This window comes from Lacerta agilis, chromosome 10 (assembly GCF_009819535.1).
Source record: "Lacerta agilis isolate rLacAgi1 chromosome 10, rLacAgi1.pri, whole genome shotgun sequence".
Lineage (NCBI taxonomy): Eukaryota > Metazoa > Chordata > Lepidosauria > Squamata > Lacertidae > Lacerta > Lacerta agilis.
In genome coordinates this window covers 67,086,259-67,109,022 of record NC_046321.1, presented here as the reverse complement: position 1 = coordinate 67,109,022, position 22,764 = coordinate 67,086,259, and the positions used below count along the sequence as shown (strand labels likewise).

General features: G+C 42.1%; 1 protein-coding gene across 9 annotated transcripts in view; it reads left to right on the top strand.

The window, feature by feature from the left end:
* Positions 1-22,764, top strand: part of CACNA2D1 (calcium voltage-gated channel auxiliary subunit alpha2delta 1) — a 400,043-nt gene that overhangs the window by 308,979 nt on the left and 68,300 nt on the right. For all 9 annotated transcript variants that reach the window (XM_033162979.1, XM_033162986.1, XM_033162984.1 and 6 more), the window contains exons 12-13: positions 3,446-3,604; positions 7,733-7,843. In XM_033162979.1, coding sequence (XP_033018870.1) covers positions 3,446-3,604; positions 7,733-7,843 — 270 coding nt within the window. The remainder of the gene's footprint in view (positions 1-3,445; positions 3,605-7,732; positions 7,844-22,764) is intronic.

Below are 22,764 nucleotides of genomic sequence, written 5' to 3'. Positions count from 1 at the left end.
AGCGGTTAAATAGCTTCGTCGCAAGCGGCATTATTTGGTGGTGAGAAAAATGTTGTTGAATGATGTTGTTTAATGACGCAGTACACAGTAACAGGTGTAAAGAATAGAGTGCTGGCCATGAATCAAGGAGGCATGTGTTTGTGTTCTAACTTGGAGATTTTGAGTGGCTATGGGCAAATCTGAATCTCTCCCCCTATCAGTATCACAGGATTCCATCAATCCATGTATGTCATATTTTGCTCTGTAGAGAAAAGTTGTGGTAAATAAGTTTTAACACATCTCTTAGTATGTAGTTCTGAATGAGTAAGGATTGGGGTGGATGGTGAAGACAGTGGTGTTGGTGATTAACCTTCACCATAAGGTCCCGGGGCAGGCTGCAGTATTTTATTATTCGAGATATAATAAAATACAGGATAGAGCAGTGCGTTGTGATAGTTTATGAATATGTGGCTGGTGAGCTTATTTCTAACCAGGCTGAAAGGTTCTGTATGTTTTCCTTGGACCCACAAAGACACAGTCATTCTCCCCTATGCAGTCATAATCTCATGGAGGAAGAGAATGGAGTGATTCCATTCTCCCAGTGATTCCTCCATGACTGTCATGGCCGCACCACCTACACATTGGGGAGCCACCTGAGGAGAGGGACCTGCTCCACATAGGGCTCTAAATCATGGGAGGGAGGGTCACCCACAATGTGTAGAACAAGCACCTTTCTCCTCAATGTGGAATGGAAGACCATCAACGCTGTGACTGGGTAACAGGGCCGAGGGGTGCAGCTGCCACTCTCTTTCACCATATGGTTGTGGGTCGCATGGAACACACCTGAAGGGGGCTTCCAGCTACTCAACATACACCACCAGGTTCAGACCAAAGGTCACCCTTCTACCATGCACCAGGTAGTCCTTTCTCTTATCATCAATGGTGGTTGGTGTCCATTGGGACTAGGAGGGTAGAATGTGGGGAAGGCCAATGACAGGCTGAGCTGGAGTCAATGAGAGGCAGAGCCAACCAATTCTTCAAGGGCAAAACTGAAAATAAGGCCGTGGAAATGGAAAGGCAGTCCTGGACTGTAAGTAAGAAGGCAAGCTGGTAGAGGGCAGCTTGAGCTTGGTGGCGCAGTGCCTCATGAACCCTAATGGACCAGCCTCCCTGTGTGCAGTAATGGCTTCCCAATTCTGCGCATTGCTGGTGGTTACTTGCTGGAGGGAGCAAGGCAGCAAGGAGCTTGATACAGCGCAAGCACAGCTGTGGAGTCAGTCCAATGTTTTCAGTGCTGAACTGGCACCACGCCAAGCTCCCTGTTGGCTTGCCCCTCCCCTGCTCCTTCTCAGGGACTGGTAGGGATGCGTGGCATTGGGGAGCAGAGACAGCAGTGCATCTGTGCCTGCGCCACCCTGCCAGCACACAGAGCGACAAAGCAATGGAAGAGGATGAGGATGATGTATTTATCAAATTTCTATACCGCCCTTCATCCGAGGATCACAGGTAGTTTACAATATAAAACTCCCCAAATACATAACATAGTAACAAACAAAAACAATACTGCCTCCCTGTTAACAGGCCACAGATCACTTAATTAGCCAAAGGTCCGGGAGAAGAGGAGTGTTTTTGCCTGGCGCCTAAAGATACGTAGCCAAGGCTCCAGGCAAGCCTCTCAGGGGAGACCATTCCACAGATTATAATGCCAACAGCGGTGAAGAAAAAGCACAGATTTTGGACAAATACAAAGAGGGGGGGGGAAGTAAGTTTCACTTATTGGAGTCCCTAAGTTTTTTTATGTCCTTTAAAGTTCCTTTTATGGTCATAAACTAGGAATTGGGGGTGAATTTGTTCTGTTAATGTAGAGTTCAAGTGAAGCAGACTCCAAACTCTGAAATGTTTGTGTGGATGGCATATTGTTGGCATGGCTTGGGCAGCAAATTATGTTAGTTGTGATATTATTGCTATTAGAGGGAGGACTGGACAGTTTCCAGGGCAGGCCAGAGGCTTTTACACTTGAAGTACTCCTGTGAGCTAAGGGGTGTGTGTGTGTGTGTGTGTGTGTGTGTGTGTGTGTGTGTGTGTTGCAGTTCACATTAATTAAATATAACCCTGAATTATGTTTCTTCCTTACAGCCATAGCTGTCAATCATTTCCTGACCTTCAGGACCTTGGAAATATCCACTGTGTAACTCATCCTTGGGGGATAATGTTAACCTGATTGTTTTATCTATTAGAAAACCAGGCTTGTTTTGTCATCTTCACCAGGAATGTCAATCAGCATATTCCAGAATGCTGGGTGATGTTTGCATTTAGTTATAACCCAGCACAACTTCTTCTACATTGAAAAGATTTCTCTCTGTGTGTCTCTGTCTGACACACACACACACACACACACTGGTTGAATTATGGTTGATTTATTGACACTTGAATCCAAAGAACTGTGCAACTAGTTCACTGAGCCTAAGGAGGATTTAATGTTTTCAGACAGCAACACACATTGTCAAGAGCAGGTCAGGAATAACCCACAAGGTGTCAGTGAAGTTAACTCTTTATTCAGAGAACAAAACAGCTCAAGCCTAGTGAGCACAGCAACTCTAGATCTTGTCCCAATAAGGCAGTTGTGAGGACTGAAGTTCCCCGCCTTCCCACAGTTCCCTAAGCCTCCTCCTTCCCCATGTCCTTCCCAAGCAATCCGAGACTTTGTCACCTTATCTGTCTTTGTCCTGCCTTCTTCATACCTCTCCTGGTTCTGGGAGACTAGAGAGGAGGGGAGTTGGTCACAGCAGGAGGGAGAGACCCCCTGGCTTCTTCAGCAGCCTGCCTCATCTCTGCCTCTTTCCCCCCTCCTTCCTCTTCTGCTTCTGCTTCTGGTCTGTTCTCTGCCACAGTGTCTTCCTGCTCACTAAACCCTGTTACCTCTTCTGTTTCTGACTCCTCTTCCTAGTCTGCTCTCTCTTCTCCCTCTGGCCACTCACCACTGTCCCACCACCAATCCCCGGACTCTTAGCCTTCTTTCCCTGGGGGTTCCTCCCATGCTGCATGGCAAACGGCTTCTGAAGTTGGGCCATTTTACTAGCAGTTTGCGATGTGGCATATTTTGGTAAGTTATATTACATGTTACAGCACCATGTATACATGATCTCAAGAAGTCATTTGGAAAGTTGCCAACTTTGATTCAAGAATTCAAAAGTAGTTTGGGATGTGGTCGTTTTTGGTCAGCTCAAAGGGGGGTGGGGTGGATTCCAAAATCCTATTGGGCTAATGTATTTACACGAATGTAAGCAGATTTTTGAATCCTTCCAAAGGACACAGTTGATGGAGAGATAGACAACTTTGTGTGTGACGTTTCTCATCATCACCATATCCATTCTGAATGCATCCTGGAAGTTAACAGCCCTACAGTATACCCTTTATATGCACTTTATTGAGCAGTTTTTCCTTTGCTCTTTTTCCTTTTTTTTAGTTCAATGAAAATGCTCAGAATGTCAGTTGCTTCAACCACCTTGTACAAGCTAACGTGAGAAATAAGAAGAAGCTGAAAGAAGCCGTCAATAAAATCTCAGCGAAAGGGATCACCGATTATAAGAAAGGCTTTAGTTACGCCTTTGAACAGCTGCTGAATGTAAGTGTGAGCAATCTGCTCCCTTCATGTGGTTCATATGAAGTTCATACAGTTGTACTATGCGGACAGAATGCATTGCTATTGCTGAACAAGAGTTTCCCCCCTTTTCCCCTTGATGGTATTTTGCTAACAGATGTATCCTAGCAGAGGAATCCCTCTGTTTCCAGCCCATAGTTTCCTTAGGTAATCTGGTTTCTTTTTCTGAAGCAAATGGGAAGTGTGAATGATATAAAAAACACAAATGTTATTAAGCCAAAAAATAAATGCACCTCTGAGTCTTGAACAAACCTCTCTCTTTCGCACTTACACATTTGCTATGCAATATATCTCACTGTATTTCATGCGTATCCATAGCAAACTCAAAACACTTTAAATTGTTGTGTAAAGTGTGAAGCTATCTACAGTGGCTCCCCATTTTTTCTGTGTTGTAGGGAGGTTCTTTCTGTTTGTGCTTCTCTTTCAATAAGTACAAGACAACATAAATAGGCTTAACCGGGTGTGGGGTGTGTGTGTGTGTGAAGAATGAGAATCTTAGTAAGAAAAATTACATTTAAATGAAGGTAATTTGCCTACCTTCCCCAAACACTATCTCTCCTTCCCACTTTTCTATCAGTATGTGGGCTGATGTGATGTTGCTGGCTATAATGACATTTCTGCAGCTGCAGTGATTGGAGGAGGGATCAGAAAAAAGCAACCTGATCTATTTACAGAGGCCATTCACAGCCCTTTTAAGCTGCTGTCGTTCCATTAGATGAGGCTTCATCACTGTGAGAGGCCCGTGAATGTCGAGAACCTGGGCGGGGGCGAGGAGGGCTCATTTTCTGTTCTTAGCGCTTTGTAACTTTCCTGAGCACAATTTGGAGAGTTAGGAAATAATGGAGATGAAGAGGCAGGAGAATTAAGTTCAAAAGTGATGATGGATTAGCCCCAAGATGTATTTGTTGTTAACACTAAGTACAGCTGCTTCAAAGCAATAAAGAAGCAGAAGGAGCTTATGTAAGCAGGAACCAAGGGAGCAAGAACAGCTTGCGCCAGTAGGGATGTCCATGCATGGGCTTTGTCCCACAAAATGTTCTGTAGGAATATGCATGAATAGTTTTGCAGGGACATTAGTGAGAATTAAGATAATATGTGAACGATAAGCATGTGTAGCTGTTAATTAAAAAGAGGGGAGGAAACATACAGGAAAATAACTCTGGTCAGTTTCAAGGCTCCCTAATAGGGAGTGCTGTACGGTCTGGAAAAATGAAAGCAAGTGCCCTTGATGATATAATAAGTGTTACCAACCTTAACAAGAGCAAGACAAATGGTGGCGTCCACATGTACGTTTATGATTTAAGCAAAGCAATACAGCCCTTTCCATTGCCTCCGATAACCAAATTGTTTTAAATAATCCTAAATGCCTGCATTAAACATAAATGCAAAACACTGCAGCTGGCAGTTATTTTTAGTAGTCATCCTAATGTGTTAAAAGAGTTATTTTCTTCTCATCTAGGAGAAAATTGCTTTCAAAATATATAGCAGAGTTAAAATAAGTATTTTTTAATAAAGCCATTAAAAGGGTAAGGAATAAGGTTGTTTGTGAGTCATTTTGCTACCTACTGTTCCTCCACACATTGACAAAGAAAACCTCTTTTGGAATAATAAAACTTTTGCTTTGACAGTTCAATTTAATTTTTGCGGTGATAACTGGAGGAGGACATTCCCCCCCCCCCAGTCACTTTGTAAGCCTGTTGTAATTTTAAATAAGATAATTTTATAAAGTATCAAGTGCTTCAACAGAATTTTCTTGTTCAGAATCAATAGCAATTTCTCCATGCATTAGAGATGTGTACCAGGCTACAGTTCACAGGATTTAAGTTGACATTTCAAATTATTTTCTTAGGATGTGCTTAAGCACCTCTCTTTTAAAACTGCATTACTCTCACTTGAGCCGTTAAGTACTCAGCACTTTGGTTCCTACATGGGGAATAAATTATTGCTATTGTCCACAAGAGGAAAGGAAAAGTTGCAGTTTTCCCATTTTCTCTTGCGTTGAGTAAAGATGCAAGGCAATCATGCTACTTCTGAAAGGGACACCCTTCTCAGTAACATCTGCCCAGGAAGAGATATATAGCTACTCATTATTCCTGAACAGTTTATAGGGAAAACAGAAATCTAGTGTTGGATCTTCCAGTAATTTCATATTAATAAACTGTTGTGGGTCAGCTTTGAACTATGCAGGAATAGAAGCCTATGTCTACAGTCGGTCCAACAGTAAAGTACAGGGCCAATACACACTTAGTAAATCATATTACATGTGCTGATTACTTGATCGGTAAGTCACATTCAAAATACTACTTAAATATATTGTAAATGAACCTAGCCATGTTCTTATGTCCCCAGAAAGGTGATGCCTCCATAAATGACAGCCTAAAATTTACTCAAATCAATGTGATTTGCAGGACAAGTCCCCCTTTTATGGGTTTATGCAGCATAGTCGATGTCATTGCAGAATCTATAATAAAGCAATGTTACAGTGGCTGTTTTACAATATTTAGGAAGCGATTCCCCCCTTCTATTTATTTTATATTATCAGACGTCCGAAGTAATATATTGCAAGTTGGAACCTCCATGCATTTTTTATTTCTGCATGAATGTTTTATTTCCGAAACAGAACCATTGTGCTAGCATTCTTAATATAAAGGGTTGGGGTTTCTTTATTCACATTTATTTGGTAAAGTGACACTTAAATCAAGGATGGGGAACCTGGGGTGCTCCAGGCGTCACTAGAGTCCAGCTCCCATCAGCCCAGCTGCCAAGCCCAGTGGTCAGGACTGGTGGGGATAGAAGTCCAGCAACATCTGGAGGCCATAGTTCCCTACCCCTGATTTTAATGGAAAATCTTAAATAGCAGACATATTGGTAACTAAGCATAAGTTCTTAATTCAGAAGTAGAATTTAATATTTTTCTTGATAGTAATAAATTGATAGTCATTTCACTGGTTAATCAATAAGTAGCTGGATTACAATTTTATTTATTTACATTTTTGTCCCTTCCTCTATGGCTGGCATCCCCCCACTTTTACCCTCACAACAACTCTGTGAAGTATGTTCGACTGAAAGCGAGCGACTCACCCAGGGTTACCCAGTCATCTTCATGGCTGAACTGAGGTTTCAGCTGGATCACCCTGGTAGTAGTGGCTGGTGGGGTGGGGTGGTGTTTCTCACCTGGCTTCCCAGTGTGGGGATTCCTGGTTATAACCAAGAGGGAGAGAGGGGGCAGCAGGGAGGTTGGTTCACTGCAGGTACAGTACTGGAAGCATCTGATTGGCTCTGTTGTTGCAAGTGACTGCACTGATCTCCTCATTGCTGCAAGCCTCCTCCTCAGTTACCAGCAGTGATTTCTGCATTGAGAAGCCAGGTGAGCAACTCTACCAATAGCTGGCTGCTATTGCTACTGGTCTGCCCCATCGAATAGCCACTAAATTATGTGGATAGGCACTGTATTGGAGCCAGACTTCATTATATTTAGAGGAGATTCACTTAAACCAGTGGAACTTAATTTAGTCACTCATAATTATCATAGTCATCCATTACACTGGGTCCATTATGGCTAAGTTGGATCCAACCCAATATGTACATGATTAGAATGGAGGTCAGGACAGCTATTTCCGCCATGAGGTGTGTGGATTCCAAGAGTGGGAGGGAGCATGTCTTCCAGTCAAAGTATTCATCCACTCTCGAAATAAGAAATTTCCCTCATTGGGCTTTCAAAATGAACGACTTCACAGTCTTCCATGTGGAAGCCAATGTACACGGCCAGTAAGTCAAACACTCTAAATAGGAGAACCCCCAAACAATTTGGCAAAAATGTTGGCTGGTGTATGTATAAATCACATAAGAATAATGAAGTGCTTGTTTCACATGCCCATTTGTATACCTAACAATGTGGAAGATGCAATACATGGAAAAGCCCCCTCTAGAATTTTGTTTCTGAGGGCTGCATTACACCACTGAACATTTCGTTATTTTGTTTGATGCATCATAACTGGAATCATTTTGCAAACCACTTTGAGGTTTTATTACAGTCAAATGGCATTTAAATTTTGTGAAATAAATAAATATGCCTGTCTTTATCTCTTCCAGCACAGCCACAGTGTCTTCAGAGCTAACTGCAACAAGATTATAATGTTATTTACCGATGGCGGTGAAGAAAAAGCGCAGGAGATTTTTGACAAATACAACAAGGAGAAAAAAGTAAGATTCATTTGTTGAAGTCCTCAAGTGTTTTATGTCCTTTAAAGTTCCTTTTATAGGCATGGAACGAAGGAGAAATTTGTTCAGTTAGCATTTCACGTGAACCTACCTCATTTGCAGTCCCTTAACCAATGCACAAACCAAAACACAGCTGTCCCTCTCTGAATTTTGCCATACAGTTCTCCCACCCAAAAAAGCATATTTTTGATTTTGCACTCAAAATTAGTGAAAATAATGCAGTCAGTTTTGCTTAATACATTATTAGAGATATGCACAAAAATTTATGTGGATTTTTAATACATACATTTTAAATAAAATCACAAACTGATATAGTGATGGGATGAACTGACTAAAGAACTGAGAAAAAAAAAAACAGGGAAGAAAACAAAATGGCTGGTTTTTCCGTCCCTGGCATGAGTGATTTTAAATAAAAGGTTTTGGGTTGCCTTTTATATATTGTATATTTTCATAAGCTCATTGTGCTATGTTCCTTACAGCAAAGGATATACAATGCAATGCACTTAAAGAGCAAATAGCAAAGTATACTTTTTACTTATAAATTCTATGGAAAAATGTAGCAAGTCAGTTTCTAATAACTACCATGTATGGATTAAATTTCGCACTTTGCTGTAATGTTAGTCAGAGACCCTTCAAGTCTCTTATAAACTCTTCAGTGAGCTTTGAGCATGTTGAGATTGGTTCCTGCAGACAAAATAGGGAAGTAGTTAACTGCATAAGCCATGCAGGTTCTGGAATGACTCATGGATAGCTATGCAGTTTGGAACCTATTAGTATACAGATAGCAGCAAGCAGGGGGCCTGTTTCTCGTGGCATCCTGTATGTTAAACCTCTAGCATTTCCAGTTAAATGAAATGGGAAACTGGGAAATGTGTCTGACTGAGATCTTGGAGAGCATGGAGAGCAGTCTGTTTCCTTCTCCTCCAGTGATGATCCTAGCTAATAAATGCCAATTTTCACCATTCTACCAATCAGAGATTGCATCTTTTTAAATGTCACTGAACTCTCTTAGATCCATCATTGCATGTGTACAAAATTTCACTATAGCTTTAATAACTTGAGTCAATATACCTGCCTCCAATATCAACTTAAGATTGCATTATATATCATTACATTTAGATTTGATGCCAAACTGTGTTAGGATCCAGCTATTGGCTGCAATGGAAAACACATATACTGTATATTAACAGTGTATGCACATGTATGTTAATATATGCATGTATATAGTATAGTATAGTATGACAGTTAAGTCCAGTCGCAAATGACTGGGGTTGCAGCGCTCATCTCGCTTTACTGGCCGAGGAAGCCAGCGTTTGTCTGCAGACAGTTTTTCCAGGTCATGTGGCCAGCATGACTGAGCCGCTTTTGGCGAAACCAGAGAAGTGCATGGAAACGCAGTTTACCTTCTCGCCGGAGCGGTACCTATTTATCTACTTGCACTTTGACGTGCTTTCGAACTGCTAAGTTTGGCAGGAGCTGGGACCGAGCAATGGGAGCTCATGTTGCAGGGATTCGAACCACCAACCTTCTGATCGGCAAGCCCTAGGCTCAGTGGTTTAGACCACAGCACCACCCGCGTCCCTATAGTATAGGATAGTATAGTATAGTATAGTATAGTACAGTAAATCTTTCTGTTGATGGAAAAATAGCAACCAAGCCTTATCAGCTGTGTAGCATCAATTCCATCAGTGCTCATTCAATTATTCTGTGTTCATTCATCCATTGAAATTTGGCCATTTTCACCAAAATTCCATTGAAATGCTTTTTGTTTTGTTTTGTTGCAAGCATGGTAGTTTAAATTAGTTTTGGTTTTTCCTTGTGTTTTTGCTGGAAAACTATTTGGATGTCATCTTTTCTGTGACTGTCCAGATGAATATTGTTTGAGAGAAGAGGTTCTATATAAATTGGATTAATGAGTGTAACATCTGTTCACTGAATGGTATCATTCACTTTTCTTGCAAAAGAAAAATCTGTTTCAGATGTTTTAGGAAATTAAGCTATACTTTGTTACTTAATTCTTCCCAAGATAAAAATAGTAATTTTTCAGCCACCATATTATATATTCTATGGCTATACTTGTTAATCTGTTAGTAAAGAACATTAATTAAGAATGTAGAAAGTGAGTCCTAAAGTAACAGGCATATATGCGTTACAAGTATCATCATACTATAGTGGGAAGGCTGAATATGGAAAAAAGGCTAGTTCAAGTCTACAGTGGGAAATGTGTGATTTCTTTTTCAATACTGCCTCTGCCACCTCCCACATTTTGGCATTGCATGTTCAGCCTAATCTGCAAATGCCAGCTTTGGGTTTCACAAGGTGGATTCCAATAAATGTTGTATATTGCACCCATATTTTCTTTACTATTTTAAATTATTAGAGCACATTAGAATAACTTGCATATTCTGAGTCTGAGTTTTAACTATACACAGAAGCACAAATCCATTTATATCACAATAGTTATTGACTTAAATGGGAAGCCCCCCAGGTTTTTTAAGGACTTGATGGCAATATTGGCAAACTTGTTGAGAACAAAAGAAGAGCCATTCTCAGAAGAGCTGGATGAGGCCAGTTAGATGCCTCTTGCCTGTACTACAGTGGATGGTTTGTTTCTTTTGGGGAGCATTCAAGGAGGCCACAATTCCCCCCCCTAAAATTCTCAGTCATTGTTACTAAAATGGGGGGGGGGGGCAGAGATAATGCCGACAGTAACATAGAATCAAAGAATTGTAGAGCAGGAAGGGGTCACAAGGGTCATCTAGTCCAGTGTTTTTCAACCACTGTTCCGCGGCACACTAGTGTGCCGCGAGATGTTGCCTGGTGTGCCTTGGGAAAAATTCCAGCCAGAATATCAGCTTTGTGTTCAGCCAAACAGGCCCTGGTTGCACACTGAATAAAGTATTTTATAATTTTTCATATTTCTGTTTACTTACTATTTCATAATAAAGTAATTATAAAATACTTTCTTTGTGTTTATTTGATTCCTATTCAAGAGAATTACTTTATATATAGTCAATATAGGCACAGAGTTAAATTTTTTTAACATTTTCTAATGGTGGTGTGCCTCGTGATTTTTTTCATGAAACAAGTGTGCCTTTGCCCAAAAAAGGTTGAAAAACACTGATCTAGTCCACCCCTGGCATTAATGCATGGATTTTTTGCCCAACGTGTAGGGTTCGAACCCATGGTCCTGAGATTAAGAGTCTCAGGCTCTACTGATTTATCAATCCCAATTATTTATGTCTTATGGATTTTGTACTATTTATTTTTACTGTATTTATACTCAGGAGCGGCCAAACATGGTGGTGTGTAGCTGTGTAGCAATCTAGACGACAGTATTGTTTCCTCTTACCTGGATGATGCAGGGATGGGCAGGTGCACTAGTGGAGCCAATCCAGCGCTTCTGCCAGCCCACCTGTGCAGCTCTGACCTCGCTGGCACTGCGCCCCACCCCTGCCCTGTCCTTGTAAGGGGCAGCAGCGCCGCTGTTTGGAGGGCGGCATCGCAGCTGTTCCTGCTTACACTGTTCTCACAGATGCCTGAGGTAGCTCACAACAGTCAACAAAGCAAACATATCATAGTTCTCAAATCCACCCCTGTATTCCTCTGAAACCCTTCACTGATGTACTTCTCCAGGGTAGTGGAGACTGGCAGATGGATGGATGGATCCAGCAGCATGGATTAGGAATTAGGATTACAACTTTAGTGTTGCAATAGGTTGAAGAAGAAGAAGAAGAAGAAGAGAGGAGCTTATAATGATAAAATCCCCCAGAAGTTTTGAACACATTCACGTTCCCAGTGGCATCATTTGATACACAGGAGTGTCCAAATTTGGGAATTGAGCTCATTAAAAAACGAACAATCTTTCTTTAAACTAAGAAAGAACAGAAAAAAGCTTTAATCCCTGAGTTCAATATTGAGCTGAGAGCTTTTCCATCATTTACAATTGCGATAATGACTTTATTCAGCATACTGCAAAAATTAACAGTTAAAAATTAAGTTTTACTGAAAATTGACAGGTGCAAGTTTAAATCTGTTTTGGGAAAGCAAAAGAAGTTGCTTATTCGCTTTAGATATTCTGGATTTTGTTTGCATTTATTGAACTTTCAAAGCAACCTTTGAGCAGAATGCTCTTTTTGCATTATGACTTCTAGGCAACATGTATATTTTTAAGACTAGGCCTAAACAATGCACATTGAATTAGGGAATTCATAAAACTTAATCCGATCTGGGACCTGTACCCTATCATTAATAGTACCAGAAGAAGTGTTTAATTAAGTCCCATGTTTCTACAAGATAGCCTTTTGCTTTTCATTAACTTTGCCAAGTCATGTATAAGGAGCAATTGCAGAGAGTTTGCAGCTTTCCAGTGCTCTGTGCATTCATTTCCACTACTAAAAGTGATAACTAGAAAAGGCATTGACATCCTATACTAAAGATTTCATTGCCAGCAAATATGAGACTTCTTCAGGTAAAGGTGCAAAGGGCACCTTTGCCCTGCCCACTTGATCCATTTAAGCTGAATGTCAGAAGAAGTCTAATGTCTGCAGGGCCGTCTTAAGCATATCCGGCACCGTGGTGCGAAGATCCCTCCGGCATCCCCCCCCCAAATTTCCCAGAATTAACCTTTTTTAGGCGGTGGGACCCCCAAAGTTGTTGACCATTTTTAGGAAAGGTTCCCCATGGGGGTGCATAGCATGCAACGTGCATGTCCAAATGGCGAGAAGGGGTGTGGGGGGGGAGGGGAATACTTCTGGAGCCGTTCCTCTCCTGGCCTCCCTACAACTCTTGCGCAGAACCCTCCAAGCTCTTCCCCACCTTGCCTGTCGCTTCCCAGTTGTGGCGGCGGCCCCGCAAAGGCGGAACGGGGAGATGGATTCTCCCCCCCCCCCCCCGGGTTGCTGGCCAAAGGCTTAGCCTGACTGCCCGGCCACAGTGCCTGGCTGAGGGAGGGCAAGGAGGGAGGGAGGCTGCCAAGGCAGCCAGTGACGGAGGCGCTGCTCTCGCTCGCTCTCTGCAGCCAGCCAGCCAGCCGAGCCCGGCGTGCAAGCACAAGGGAGGTACAGCAGAGCATGCAACTGGGATCCCAGAAGGTTATGGATTCTCTGGGTCCTGCGCCTCCTCATATGCATAGCGAAGATCTTGATTGCATGCTTTGCTGCACCTCGTGTTTGCGCGCCGGGTTCGGCTGGCTGGCTGCATGGGGGCATGGTGCGAGTCCCGGGAGGGTGCGGGGCACGCCGGGGAGGGGGCAGCTGCAATGGAGGCTCTGGGCGCAGCGCGGCATGGCAAAGGCGGACAAGGGCAGCAAGTCCAGCCTCCGTCTCTTCCCTGGCGCCCTCCAGAACATGGCACCATGGTTCCCCGCACCACTAGCCTCCATGGCTAAGACGGCCCTGGCTGTCTGGTTCTTATATGGTTGCCAGTTCAAACAGTTGTTTGCCACTTTGCTCATCCCAGGGGATGGATGAGTTTGCTAGGAAAAGTAACCAGACCATTTGCTACGTTTGTGTAATTTCACTATTCTAACATTATTGGAACAGCACTGGAAGGATTCACTGGGAAAACAGCAACTTCACCACTCCAGTATTGTAAATGGCAACCCTAGGTGTGTGATGTGATGCACAATGGTCAGATGTATGCTCCAAAATCACAATCTGTTGCGCTGTGAAATCAAATGACCCTGGACAATTGTACTTATATTTAAAGAGCACCCCAAGTGAATCACTCTCTTCGCATCCTAAATCACAAAGTTTATACTTTGACACAGCTTTTCTGTATTTGATATGTGCATATTAATTTACCCGTTTATTTAAGTTATTTTTGTTCAGCATCTTAATCAAAGGCAGCTAACCAATCTGAAGCAATGGAACCTTTAAAGGATCAATAAATAAAACAATTGGCAGCAGAAAGCAAATTTAATAGCCGCATCAAGTCAAGTTGAAAGCAGAAAAGAGCCAGATTTGGGGGTTCTGTTAATAACTAGGAGGGAACCACTTATGCTGGGCTGTTTGGGGTGTATGTACATTTTGTTACCTGGCAGCCCTTCCTAGGTACAAAATACTGTAAAGCTTTGTGCAAAATATAGTTATGAATCCATGGGACTGAGAGCATATTCACAAGAACTGGTAACACTCGGGCAGTAGAGCAAAGATTTAAGCCCTGAAAGATGAAAGGCTAGCTTACATGCATTGCAGCTATTTGAATCATAATCAGTGGGTCTGCAAATTTCTAAAGATTCCAGGAATGAACGTGACACCAAGTATCTAACATGCAATGTCTAAGTGAGACACGACTTCACGGAACTCTGTGTGTGTGTGTGTGTGTGTGTGTGTGTGTGTCCCTCCCTCCCTTAAAAACTGTTGAAAGCCTGGCTGATTATAATCCTTTCATAGTTGCCACTTTTGAGTATTTTAGAAGTGGGGGCATTTTATAGGTCCATGTCCTTCACACATGAGATACACTTAGCAATTATTCCATGAGCATTCTGTGTGCCTTTAAGATGTAGAAGAAATTCTGTGGTTACAAATGATTATGGAATACTCCTCCTACTGCATAACAGCGACAGTATTTTCTATGAACATATTGGATAGTTTGTGTCAGTATCAGAATATCTTGTGTCTCCTTGTTGCTCGGAACTGATAAAATTGCATCTTCCAGCAATGTTTGCCTATCACGTGACATTGCCTACTCAGTTTTGCTTACATTGCTTTGTTCAACCTGACTTCTGTTTAACCTTCAAGTTGACAAGTTAGAAGAAAATAATAAACATTTTGTGCTCTCCCTGAACATCTAGGCTCTGAGAAGTGTCCCTATAAATTACTGGGTTCATCCTTTTTAGCTGGCATATGGTTATATTTAAAGTTGTTTTCTGTCTCTATAGATAACTTGCACCATAAATCCCTGGAGTTTTATGTAACCAAATTAACTCTGAGTAGTCGAAAGAACATGATAATGACTCCAGTGCACACCATATCAGTTCTGTATAATGATAATCTGCCTGTCGGTCTATCATCTATTCCAGGAAAACCCAACATAGTGCCCTCCAGATGTTGCTAGACTACAGCGCCCCCCGTCTGTCCCACAAGATCTGGAGGGCACTATGTTGGCTATCCATTTATGATGCCATGTTGACAATATTATATTCTTCTTTGTTGGATGTGAGAAGACCCTAGCAATTGCAGAAATGTTGAGCTGCATCCCATGTCTTCATCTGGATTCAGAACAGTTGGTTGTGATGCAAACAGAAAGGTCTGGCACACAGGGGCACCAGCTATAGGGGGGCGGAAGGGGCTTCGGCCCCCTCAATATTTGTGAGGAGGGGGCTGAGTCCCCTCAGTATTGAGGATGCTGCCAGCGCTGGGTGAGCATGGGGCACTGGGCAGGAAGTGTGGAGAGTGAGGATCATCCCCTGCCGCGACTGGGTGGGGCGAGACTCACATGATGCCAGCTCCCCTCAGTGTTGGGGGCAAGTAGGCACCCCTGCTGACACATGTGGGTTGCCTACCTTCTTCAACTGAGAAGAACAAATTAGTCTGCACAAAGGCCCGTGATCATCCTGCCTTCTCTCCCAGCTGCCAAGCACAGTAAGGCTGCAGATGCGGTGGGGGTCTTCCACTCTATAAATCCCCATTGATTGATAGCCAAGGTTTAGATTAGTTTAGTCCTTGGTTTAGTCCAGAGGTTTCTACCTACCACCCCCTTTTCAGGAAAAAAATACCCCCTCCCCTCACCTCCTGTAAGTGAGCAAACAGAAAGATGCAGTGACAAATTTGCGTTCTTTTATGTATTTATTTTTCTACCTACATCCTACAACATAGTAAAAAAAGATGTTGTAAATAGGCAGGCAAGCTGCGATGCGCTTCCTGGGCCTGGGTGAATCCGAAAAGGGTTTCCCCAAGCCCAGGAAAACCCCTCGCCTCCAGCATCACCACCGGATCCAGGGGAAGCATTGTCACTGTTCCACAACAGTGCCCAACCTGGTGGTCACCATCATCACACAGCAGATGAAACATGTACAAACGGCTTTTAAAAAAAATATTCTTCTCTTTTATCTTTACACTTCCACTGCTCCCTTATTTTTATTCAGTGCCCCTCAATTGCACCCGAGGCTCCTACTGCCCTCCAGGATTGTCCCAGCATCCCCCAGGGGGTGGTATCGCCCACTTTGGAAAACGCTGGTTTAGTCAGCAGCTGAGGTTTATTTGGAGCCCTAGTCCACCTATAGTGCTAGGGATCAAAACAGGTTTGTTTGTTTTTTAAAGTTCCGTTTGTCGCGGGCCCTTCGCCCTGTACAGCCCACCCCCGGACGTTTTACGGTCTATGAGTGCTGCACCAACGACAAACAGTCCCCAGCTGCCCTTCAGACTACTAGCTGGATCCTGCTTACTTCATTCACCACAGACGAGGATATTGTGAACTAAAAAGATGTTTATTGCGTACAAAGCTTGTGGTTGCTGATAAATAAAAGGTTGTTCAATAAGCTTATAACAGTTGTCCTATACCGGCCTAATACCTCTAAATGTTACCGGCCTAATACCTCTAATAGTTAACTAAATTCAATAACAACGCGTTTCACAATCTCTTTATCCTCTCTGCTGACATCCACCTAAGACTCTAAACTCCCAGCTCTATCTCTTGACTCACACTTCAACTCCAACTCTAACTCCCCGCACTTAACTGCTCCTGCCCACACTTCGACTACAACTCTAACTCTAACTCTCTTACTGCCCACTGGGAGGGGTGTTTTATACCCAGGCTAAGCCCGCCCCTGAGGGTTCTAACTGTCAGAACACTTAACCCCTACCTGGCATGAGGCTAGTTCTCCACATACCTCCCTCCTTTTTAGGTTTGTATCAGAGGAGTTACTAGCCAAAGTATCCCTCTGATACAAACAACATTTTTAAACATTAACATAAACAATACATTTTATAACTCTTACCTATTTTACCTAACTATGGCATAATATTACATCTTCAGTAAAAGTACATATAGTTGTGAACATTATATACAATAGTTCATGCAGCATTAGGTCTTTATTGCAAGAAAAACCGTAACTGTCCATTAACCTTTGTCTTTGGGTCTTCATTATAAGGCGTCTGCGATGATGTTTAGGATCCTTTCACGCTCCTTATCGTCCTTAACCGTCGCAAGAAGTATCTTTCTCGGGGCACCAGTCTTTTCTCTGCCAAACGTGATGGGATGTAAGCTGTCTTCCCCGGCCAGATGACACCGTCCCATTCCGATCTCTGCACTCGAGGCGTCTGTAACGATTGTGGATCCCAAGCTGGGTAGAGTCCTTGTTTCTCAGGGTCAAAAGCTCTCTTAGTTCAACCTCTCCCTCCTTCAGGATCTCTGTTAAATGTTTAAGCTCGCAGACTTGTACACACATCTCCAGGTCATCATAAGCTGCATAAACACTGGTTGTCTGGTTTTTAAATGCACTGGGAACTATTTTCAGAAGTTTGTGGATATCTTCTTTTTTATTCAGCTTGCTGAAGCTTTCTAGGCAAGCGTGATCTCTTAATGAAAGTAGGCTAACAAGCTCTGATTGCTTATTGCTCATAGCAATCTCCCTTGTTGTCAGTTCATCGTTGGTCTGTAGTGATTTATTAGTTCCCACTTCGAGCAATTTTAAGATTACTTTTGTATGCCTTTGACGTGATAGCTCTGTTAATGCTGTGTAACTACATTCATTTTGGACATTTATTTGTGTTGCATGAGCAGCAGGGTACCCATCTTCCCACCACACAATCTCTAGTGTAGGAAACACTTTCACTTTCATAGAAAGTCGATAGGCCCCCATGCCAGCTATAACTTCCAGCACGTCTTTCTTTCTATCTTTCCAACTGATGAATGGTTTATCGTAACTATGACTAGTTGTTTTAACTGATCTCACAGATAGGTCACTGGTCATATTGCAGGTAGACACTCCTTTACCAATATCACAGGCTTTTTCAACAACGTGACTACTGTAGTCTAGATTGGGTTCATGGTTTAGTGACTGGATTGGGTTTATCATATTCTTATGCATGACCCGCCTCCCTTCACCATGCTGAATTATATTGTTTATACCATTCATTTTTGAATTGATCTTACAAGGACCTTCCCATGTCAGTTGTAACTGGTAAGTATGGCACGTTCGACAAAATAACTTTATTTGCTTGCCCATCCCAGGCCAAAAGAAATTTTGGGACACGCTTTGTTTGGTTCTGGTGATTCCCAAGTGACCTCCAAAGATACTGCCATGTGCATGCTGTATTATCTTGGTTCTAAATTCAGTAGGTACTATCAGTTGCCTGTGGATTTCATTACCCCCTCTATTAGGCTTTAAAAGAATCTCTCTGTATAGCAACCCATTGTTGACTATAAACCGCTCCGGGCTTTCCGGGGTTAATACTGTATTCACGGCTGTGGCTTGAAAATATTTCTGTAAATCTGTATCTAGTTTCTGCTTGGCTGCAAAACTAGCTGCTTGACTATTTGTAACTGGCATTATACTTGTATCTTGTGTCAGTTCAACAATTGTATCAGGCCTTTCCTCCTGAGGTAACTGTCGCAGTTTTTGTGCCCTAGTTATCACAAATGCACTCTGTACATGGTCAAGTAGATCCCACCCAATTAACATTGGAGCTGGGATTTCTGGTGAAACTGCTACTTGCCATTTTCCAGACCATTGTTTATATGTCAGATTAACTAATGCGACTGGCAAGATTTCTGGCTGTTTTGATATTCCTTTTAAACTGATTGTTTTGCCTTTAATAAAGTCTTCTGGCTTTAATAAATCAGGATGTACAATACTAATCTGAGACCCTGTGTCTTTTAAGCCTTTATATTGTTTACCATTCACCCAAATTTCTTCTCCTGTTTTGTGTAATAGCATGTCATCTTGTTGAATTATATAGCACCTCACAACTTGGGCCTCTGGTAACTCCTGAGCCTCTGACTGGGCCTCGGTTGCCGTGGCAACCATGTTGGCAGTTGGCTCTGTCTCCACAGTTTGGACACAATATGTCTGCTTCTGAGGGATATTATTTGCACTCTTAGTTCTGAGTTCAGTTCTACAGTCCAATTGTCTATGGCCTTTTCTCCCACATTGCCAACAGATTAATTCAGGCCTTTTACCCTCACTATATTTATTTACTTTTCCCTCAGTCCGCCCCGTTGTCATAGTCGTGTTATGGGGAACATTTGCATTGGCGGGAAAAATTTTCTTGGCAGTTTCTGTGGTAAACTTTGTGGGCGGTTGCATTCTCTTAAACTTATTTGTTTCCCACTGTTTGTCCTTATATTTTGGGGCATCATAAGCGTGTTCTCGGATTTCATTTATTTCATCTGCCAGATTAGCAGCTTCCCGGATGGTTTTAGGTCGTCTTTCTTTAATTAAATACTTCAGATGGGTATTAATCGTGTCATAAAATTGTTCTAATGCGAACACCTCTTTTATTTTCGCCACAGAATCAGCACCCTCCTGTTCTAGCCACTTGTTTAAATAATTTGTAGTTTTAGCTCCTAGTTGAGCAAATGTTTCCTCACGCACTTTTGTTATTGTTCTAAATTTTTGTCTCAGTTGTTCTGCAGTAATTCCGAACCTGACATAAACCAACTGTTTAAATGCTTCAAAATCTTTGGATTGATCAGATGGCATTTGAGAATAAATCTCTGTTAATGTTCCACTAATACGAGCTCTCAGTATTTGCATTTTCTCCTCATCTTTTACTTCAAAATCTTCGCAAGCCCTCTCAAAAGAAATGATAAACGCTTCAGGATCGTCTTTATCTCTGAAGTCAGGGAATCTTTTTAAATCCACCCTGCTAGGATTTTGTGTGGAACTATTGTTGTTGTTTCTATTTTCTACAGCTGATAATTCAAGTCTTTTCATTTCTAATAAATATTCTCTTTCCTCCCTTTCTCTTTCTCTCTCAATATTTAAGGTCATTTCTTTCTCTTTCAGTGCCATTGCCTCTCTTTCTCTCTCTCTCTCAATATTTAATTCTCTCTCTTTTGCTTCAGCTTGTAATTTTAATTCTCTCTCTTTTGCTTCAGCCTGTAATTTCGCTAGCTCGAATTTTAAATTATATTCCTTCTCAAGTTTCCATTTTTCAAATTCCTCTGAGGCTTTAAAACTCGTCCCCTCAGTAGGATTTTTGTTAACTGTTTCAGTACTGGTTTCCTCAATCTGGGAAACCCCATTTTCTTCTTCAGAGCTTTCTACTTGTGAGTCCCTAAGAGCTGTTTTAGTCTTTCTAGGTGGCATTTTCTATTTATTTGGTGGTATTATTTCTGTACTTAAATCAATGATGTTTCAGTTAAACTATTTCTTCAGGCTCAGTTTCCACAGTTTAGGTCCAAAGTCACGCCCAAAGTTACCTCAGTGCACTTTGTCCAGCGTACTTTTCCGACCTCTCACTATAAACTTTTCTGCCTGAAATAGTTTCAAACGCAAAGTATCTTTGTAACTCTCTCACAATCTCACAGTCTTAGGCGCTATCACATCACACCCTAGGGCCAGGTAATTCCTCTCTGAATTCCCCTTCTCCCTTTCCAGGTGTATGCGATCCCCTTCCTGACTAGATTGTAGAGTCTCACAGAAGTTTGCTTAAATCCTCTTTAAGCCTCACACTTCACACAATGCGTCACCCTTAAATCCTTCTTGTACCTTGGCACTTCTTGCCAACACTTTAGATCTTTGATCTCAATGTGACCACCACTTTATGACAATCTTTCGTCCCGACGCTGCCACCACTTTAATGTCGCGGGCCCTTCGCCCTGTACAGCCCACCCCCGGACGTTTTACGGTCTATGAGTGCTGCACCAACGACAAACAGTCCCCAGCTGCAGCCCTTCAGACTACTAGCTGGATCCTGCTTACTTCATTCACCACAGACGAGGATATTGTGAACTAAAAAGATGTTTATTGCGTACAAAGCTTGTGGTTGCTGATCAATAAAAGGTTGTTCAATAAGCTTATAACAGTTGTCCTATACCGGCCTAATACCTCTAAATGTTACCGGCCTAATACCTCTAATAGTTAACTAAATTCAATAACAACGCGTTTCACAATCTCTTTATCCTCTCTGCTGACATCCACCTAAGACTCTAAACTCCCAGCTCTATCTCTTGACTCACACTTCAACTCCAACTCTAACTCCCCGCACTTAACTGCTCCTGCCCACACTTCGACTACAACTCTAACTCTAACTCTCTTACTGCCCACTGGGAGGGGTGTTTTATACCCAGGCTAAGCCCGCCCCTGAGGGTTCTAACTGTCAGAACACTTAACCCCTACCTGGCATGAGGCTAGTTCTCCACACCGTTAGACATTAGTATGCAAAAAGAGTCAAGTAATGATTCTCTGAAATGTACACTTTATCTTTGCAATGCATTTACCATTTTAAATATATGTGCACCCCGCCTCCTGTCAGTTTCCCTGTTTTATCTGTAGCATGTCAAAGCAGTCTCTGTAGGGGCAAGGTAGGGAGGGTATCTCCCAAACCAACCCCAGGGTGCTTAGTGGGAGTGTAGTGTCATCATCAATCCAGATTTATTAGTCAACAGACCATAATATATGCCTGATGAAGGATAGGTCAGAGGAAAATATATTCTACAGATCTATTTTAAAACAACAATTATGTGTTTCAAAAATTGTAGCTTGAGCTTTAATAAAAATGTTTATCCACTGGCATTAACCCCATCAAGAAAAAAAAGAAAAGAAAGCAGCAATTTCTTGAATCTCCCAGCAAGTGTCCTTATTAAGGGAAACAGCAAGCATTATGCTCTTATGTACGTAATTGGGCAAAGATAATGGTCTCAAATTGGGAGTAGTCCTTCACATTTAGCATACACAATCATGAGCCAAAAGAATTACAGATAGCATGTCAGTATCAATAGCTCAAATCCTTTACCCCAAAGAATGGCTCTCAGAAAAAAGTAGACTTTTTTCCACGAAGAAGTAAATGGATCTGCTGATGTTAGAGCAGAACTATTAGGACAAAGAAGAAGTCAGTATCTTAGAGCCAATTTCCAGGACAGGTTTGTCAAGCGACACACTTTGGAGAACCCAAAAATCCTCCTAAAAAGTTGCTCATAGGCTGTGGAGGGATGGAAACAAGTAATACAGCCACTCTGTAGAAAAATTGGATTATTAACTTATTCTGAGATATTGGAAGAGCTGCAAGAACAAGGGAAAAGGTGAATAATAATAAGTATAGTGTGTTAATTTGATTTTAGATGTAATGGGGGAGGGGAGTTCACTTACGTTTATATTAGAATTTGTGTATCCAACGTGCAGGATCACAGCTCAAAAACTCTCCACCATTGCATCTAGACTGAACAATCTTGTTTGCAATTACTGTGGGTAGAATAGTCCTTCCCTGCTACTCACATCTGCTGCTGCCACTAAAAGAGATTGGGGGTTTGTAGAAAATAGGTCTTCCTTGGTCTTCCTTGCCTGCACTGCTGTGACCATGGAGTCTGCTAAGAACTAGAGGGTGGGGAAGTCTTTTCTGTTTTCCTTCTCTGCAGCCCTTCTTCCAAGTTCTTGTTGGTCACTGGATTTCCTCCGCCTAGGAGTGTTTAAGCTGAATGTAGAAAGGGAAGAGGGGCTCTGCCTGTCAAAACTTTACTGGTCAGAGACTGTAATTATAATAAAATCCTGGGTCACTGATTGTTAAGAAGGCCAGCCGTCTTGAAGAATGTCAGACGAGCCACTCAAAAAGTGTGCATTGTAATTGAATTTAAAATTCACCTAATTTGTCCATCACTTTGCAGAAACACATTTACTCATAAGAATAATTGCCTATCCTGTCTGCTTCTCATGCATACATTTATTTAATTAATGGCTTGTTGTGCATGTAATGTCATAGCATCTGGTGAATGACACAGATTGATTAAACTTTCCTCTT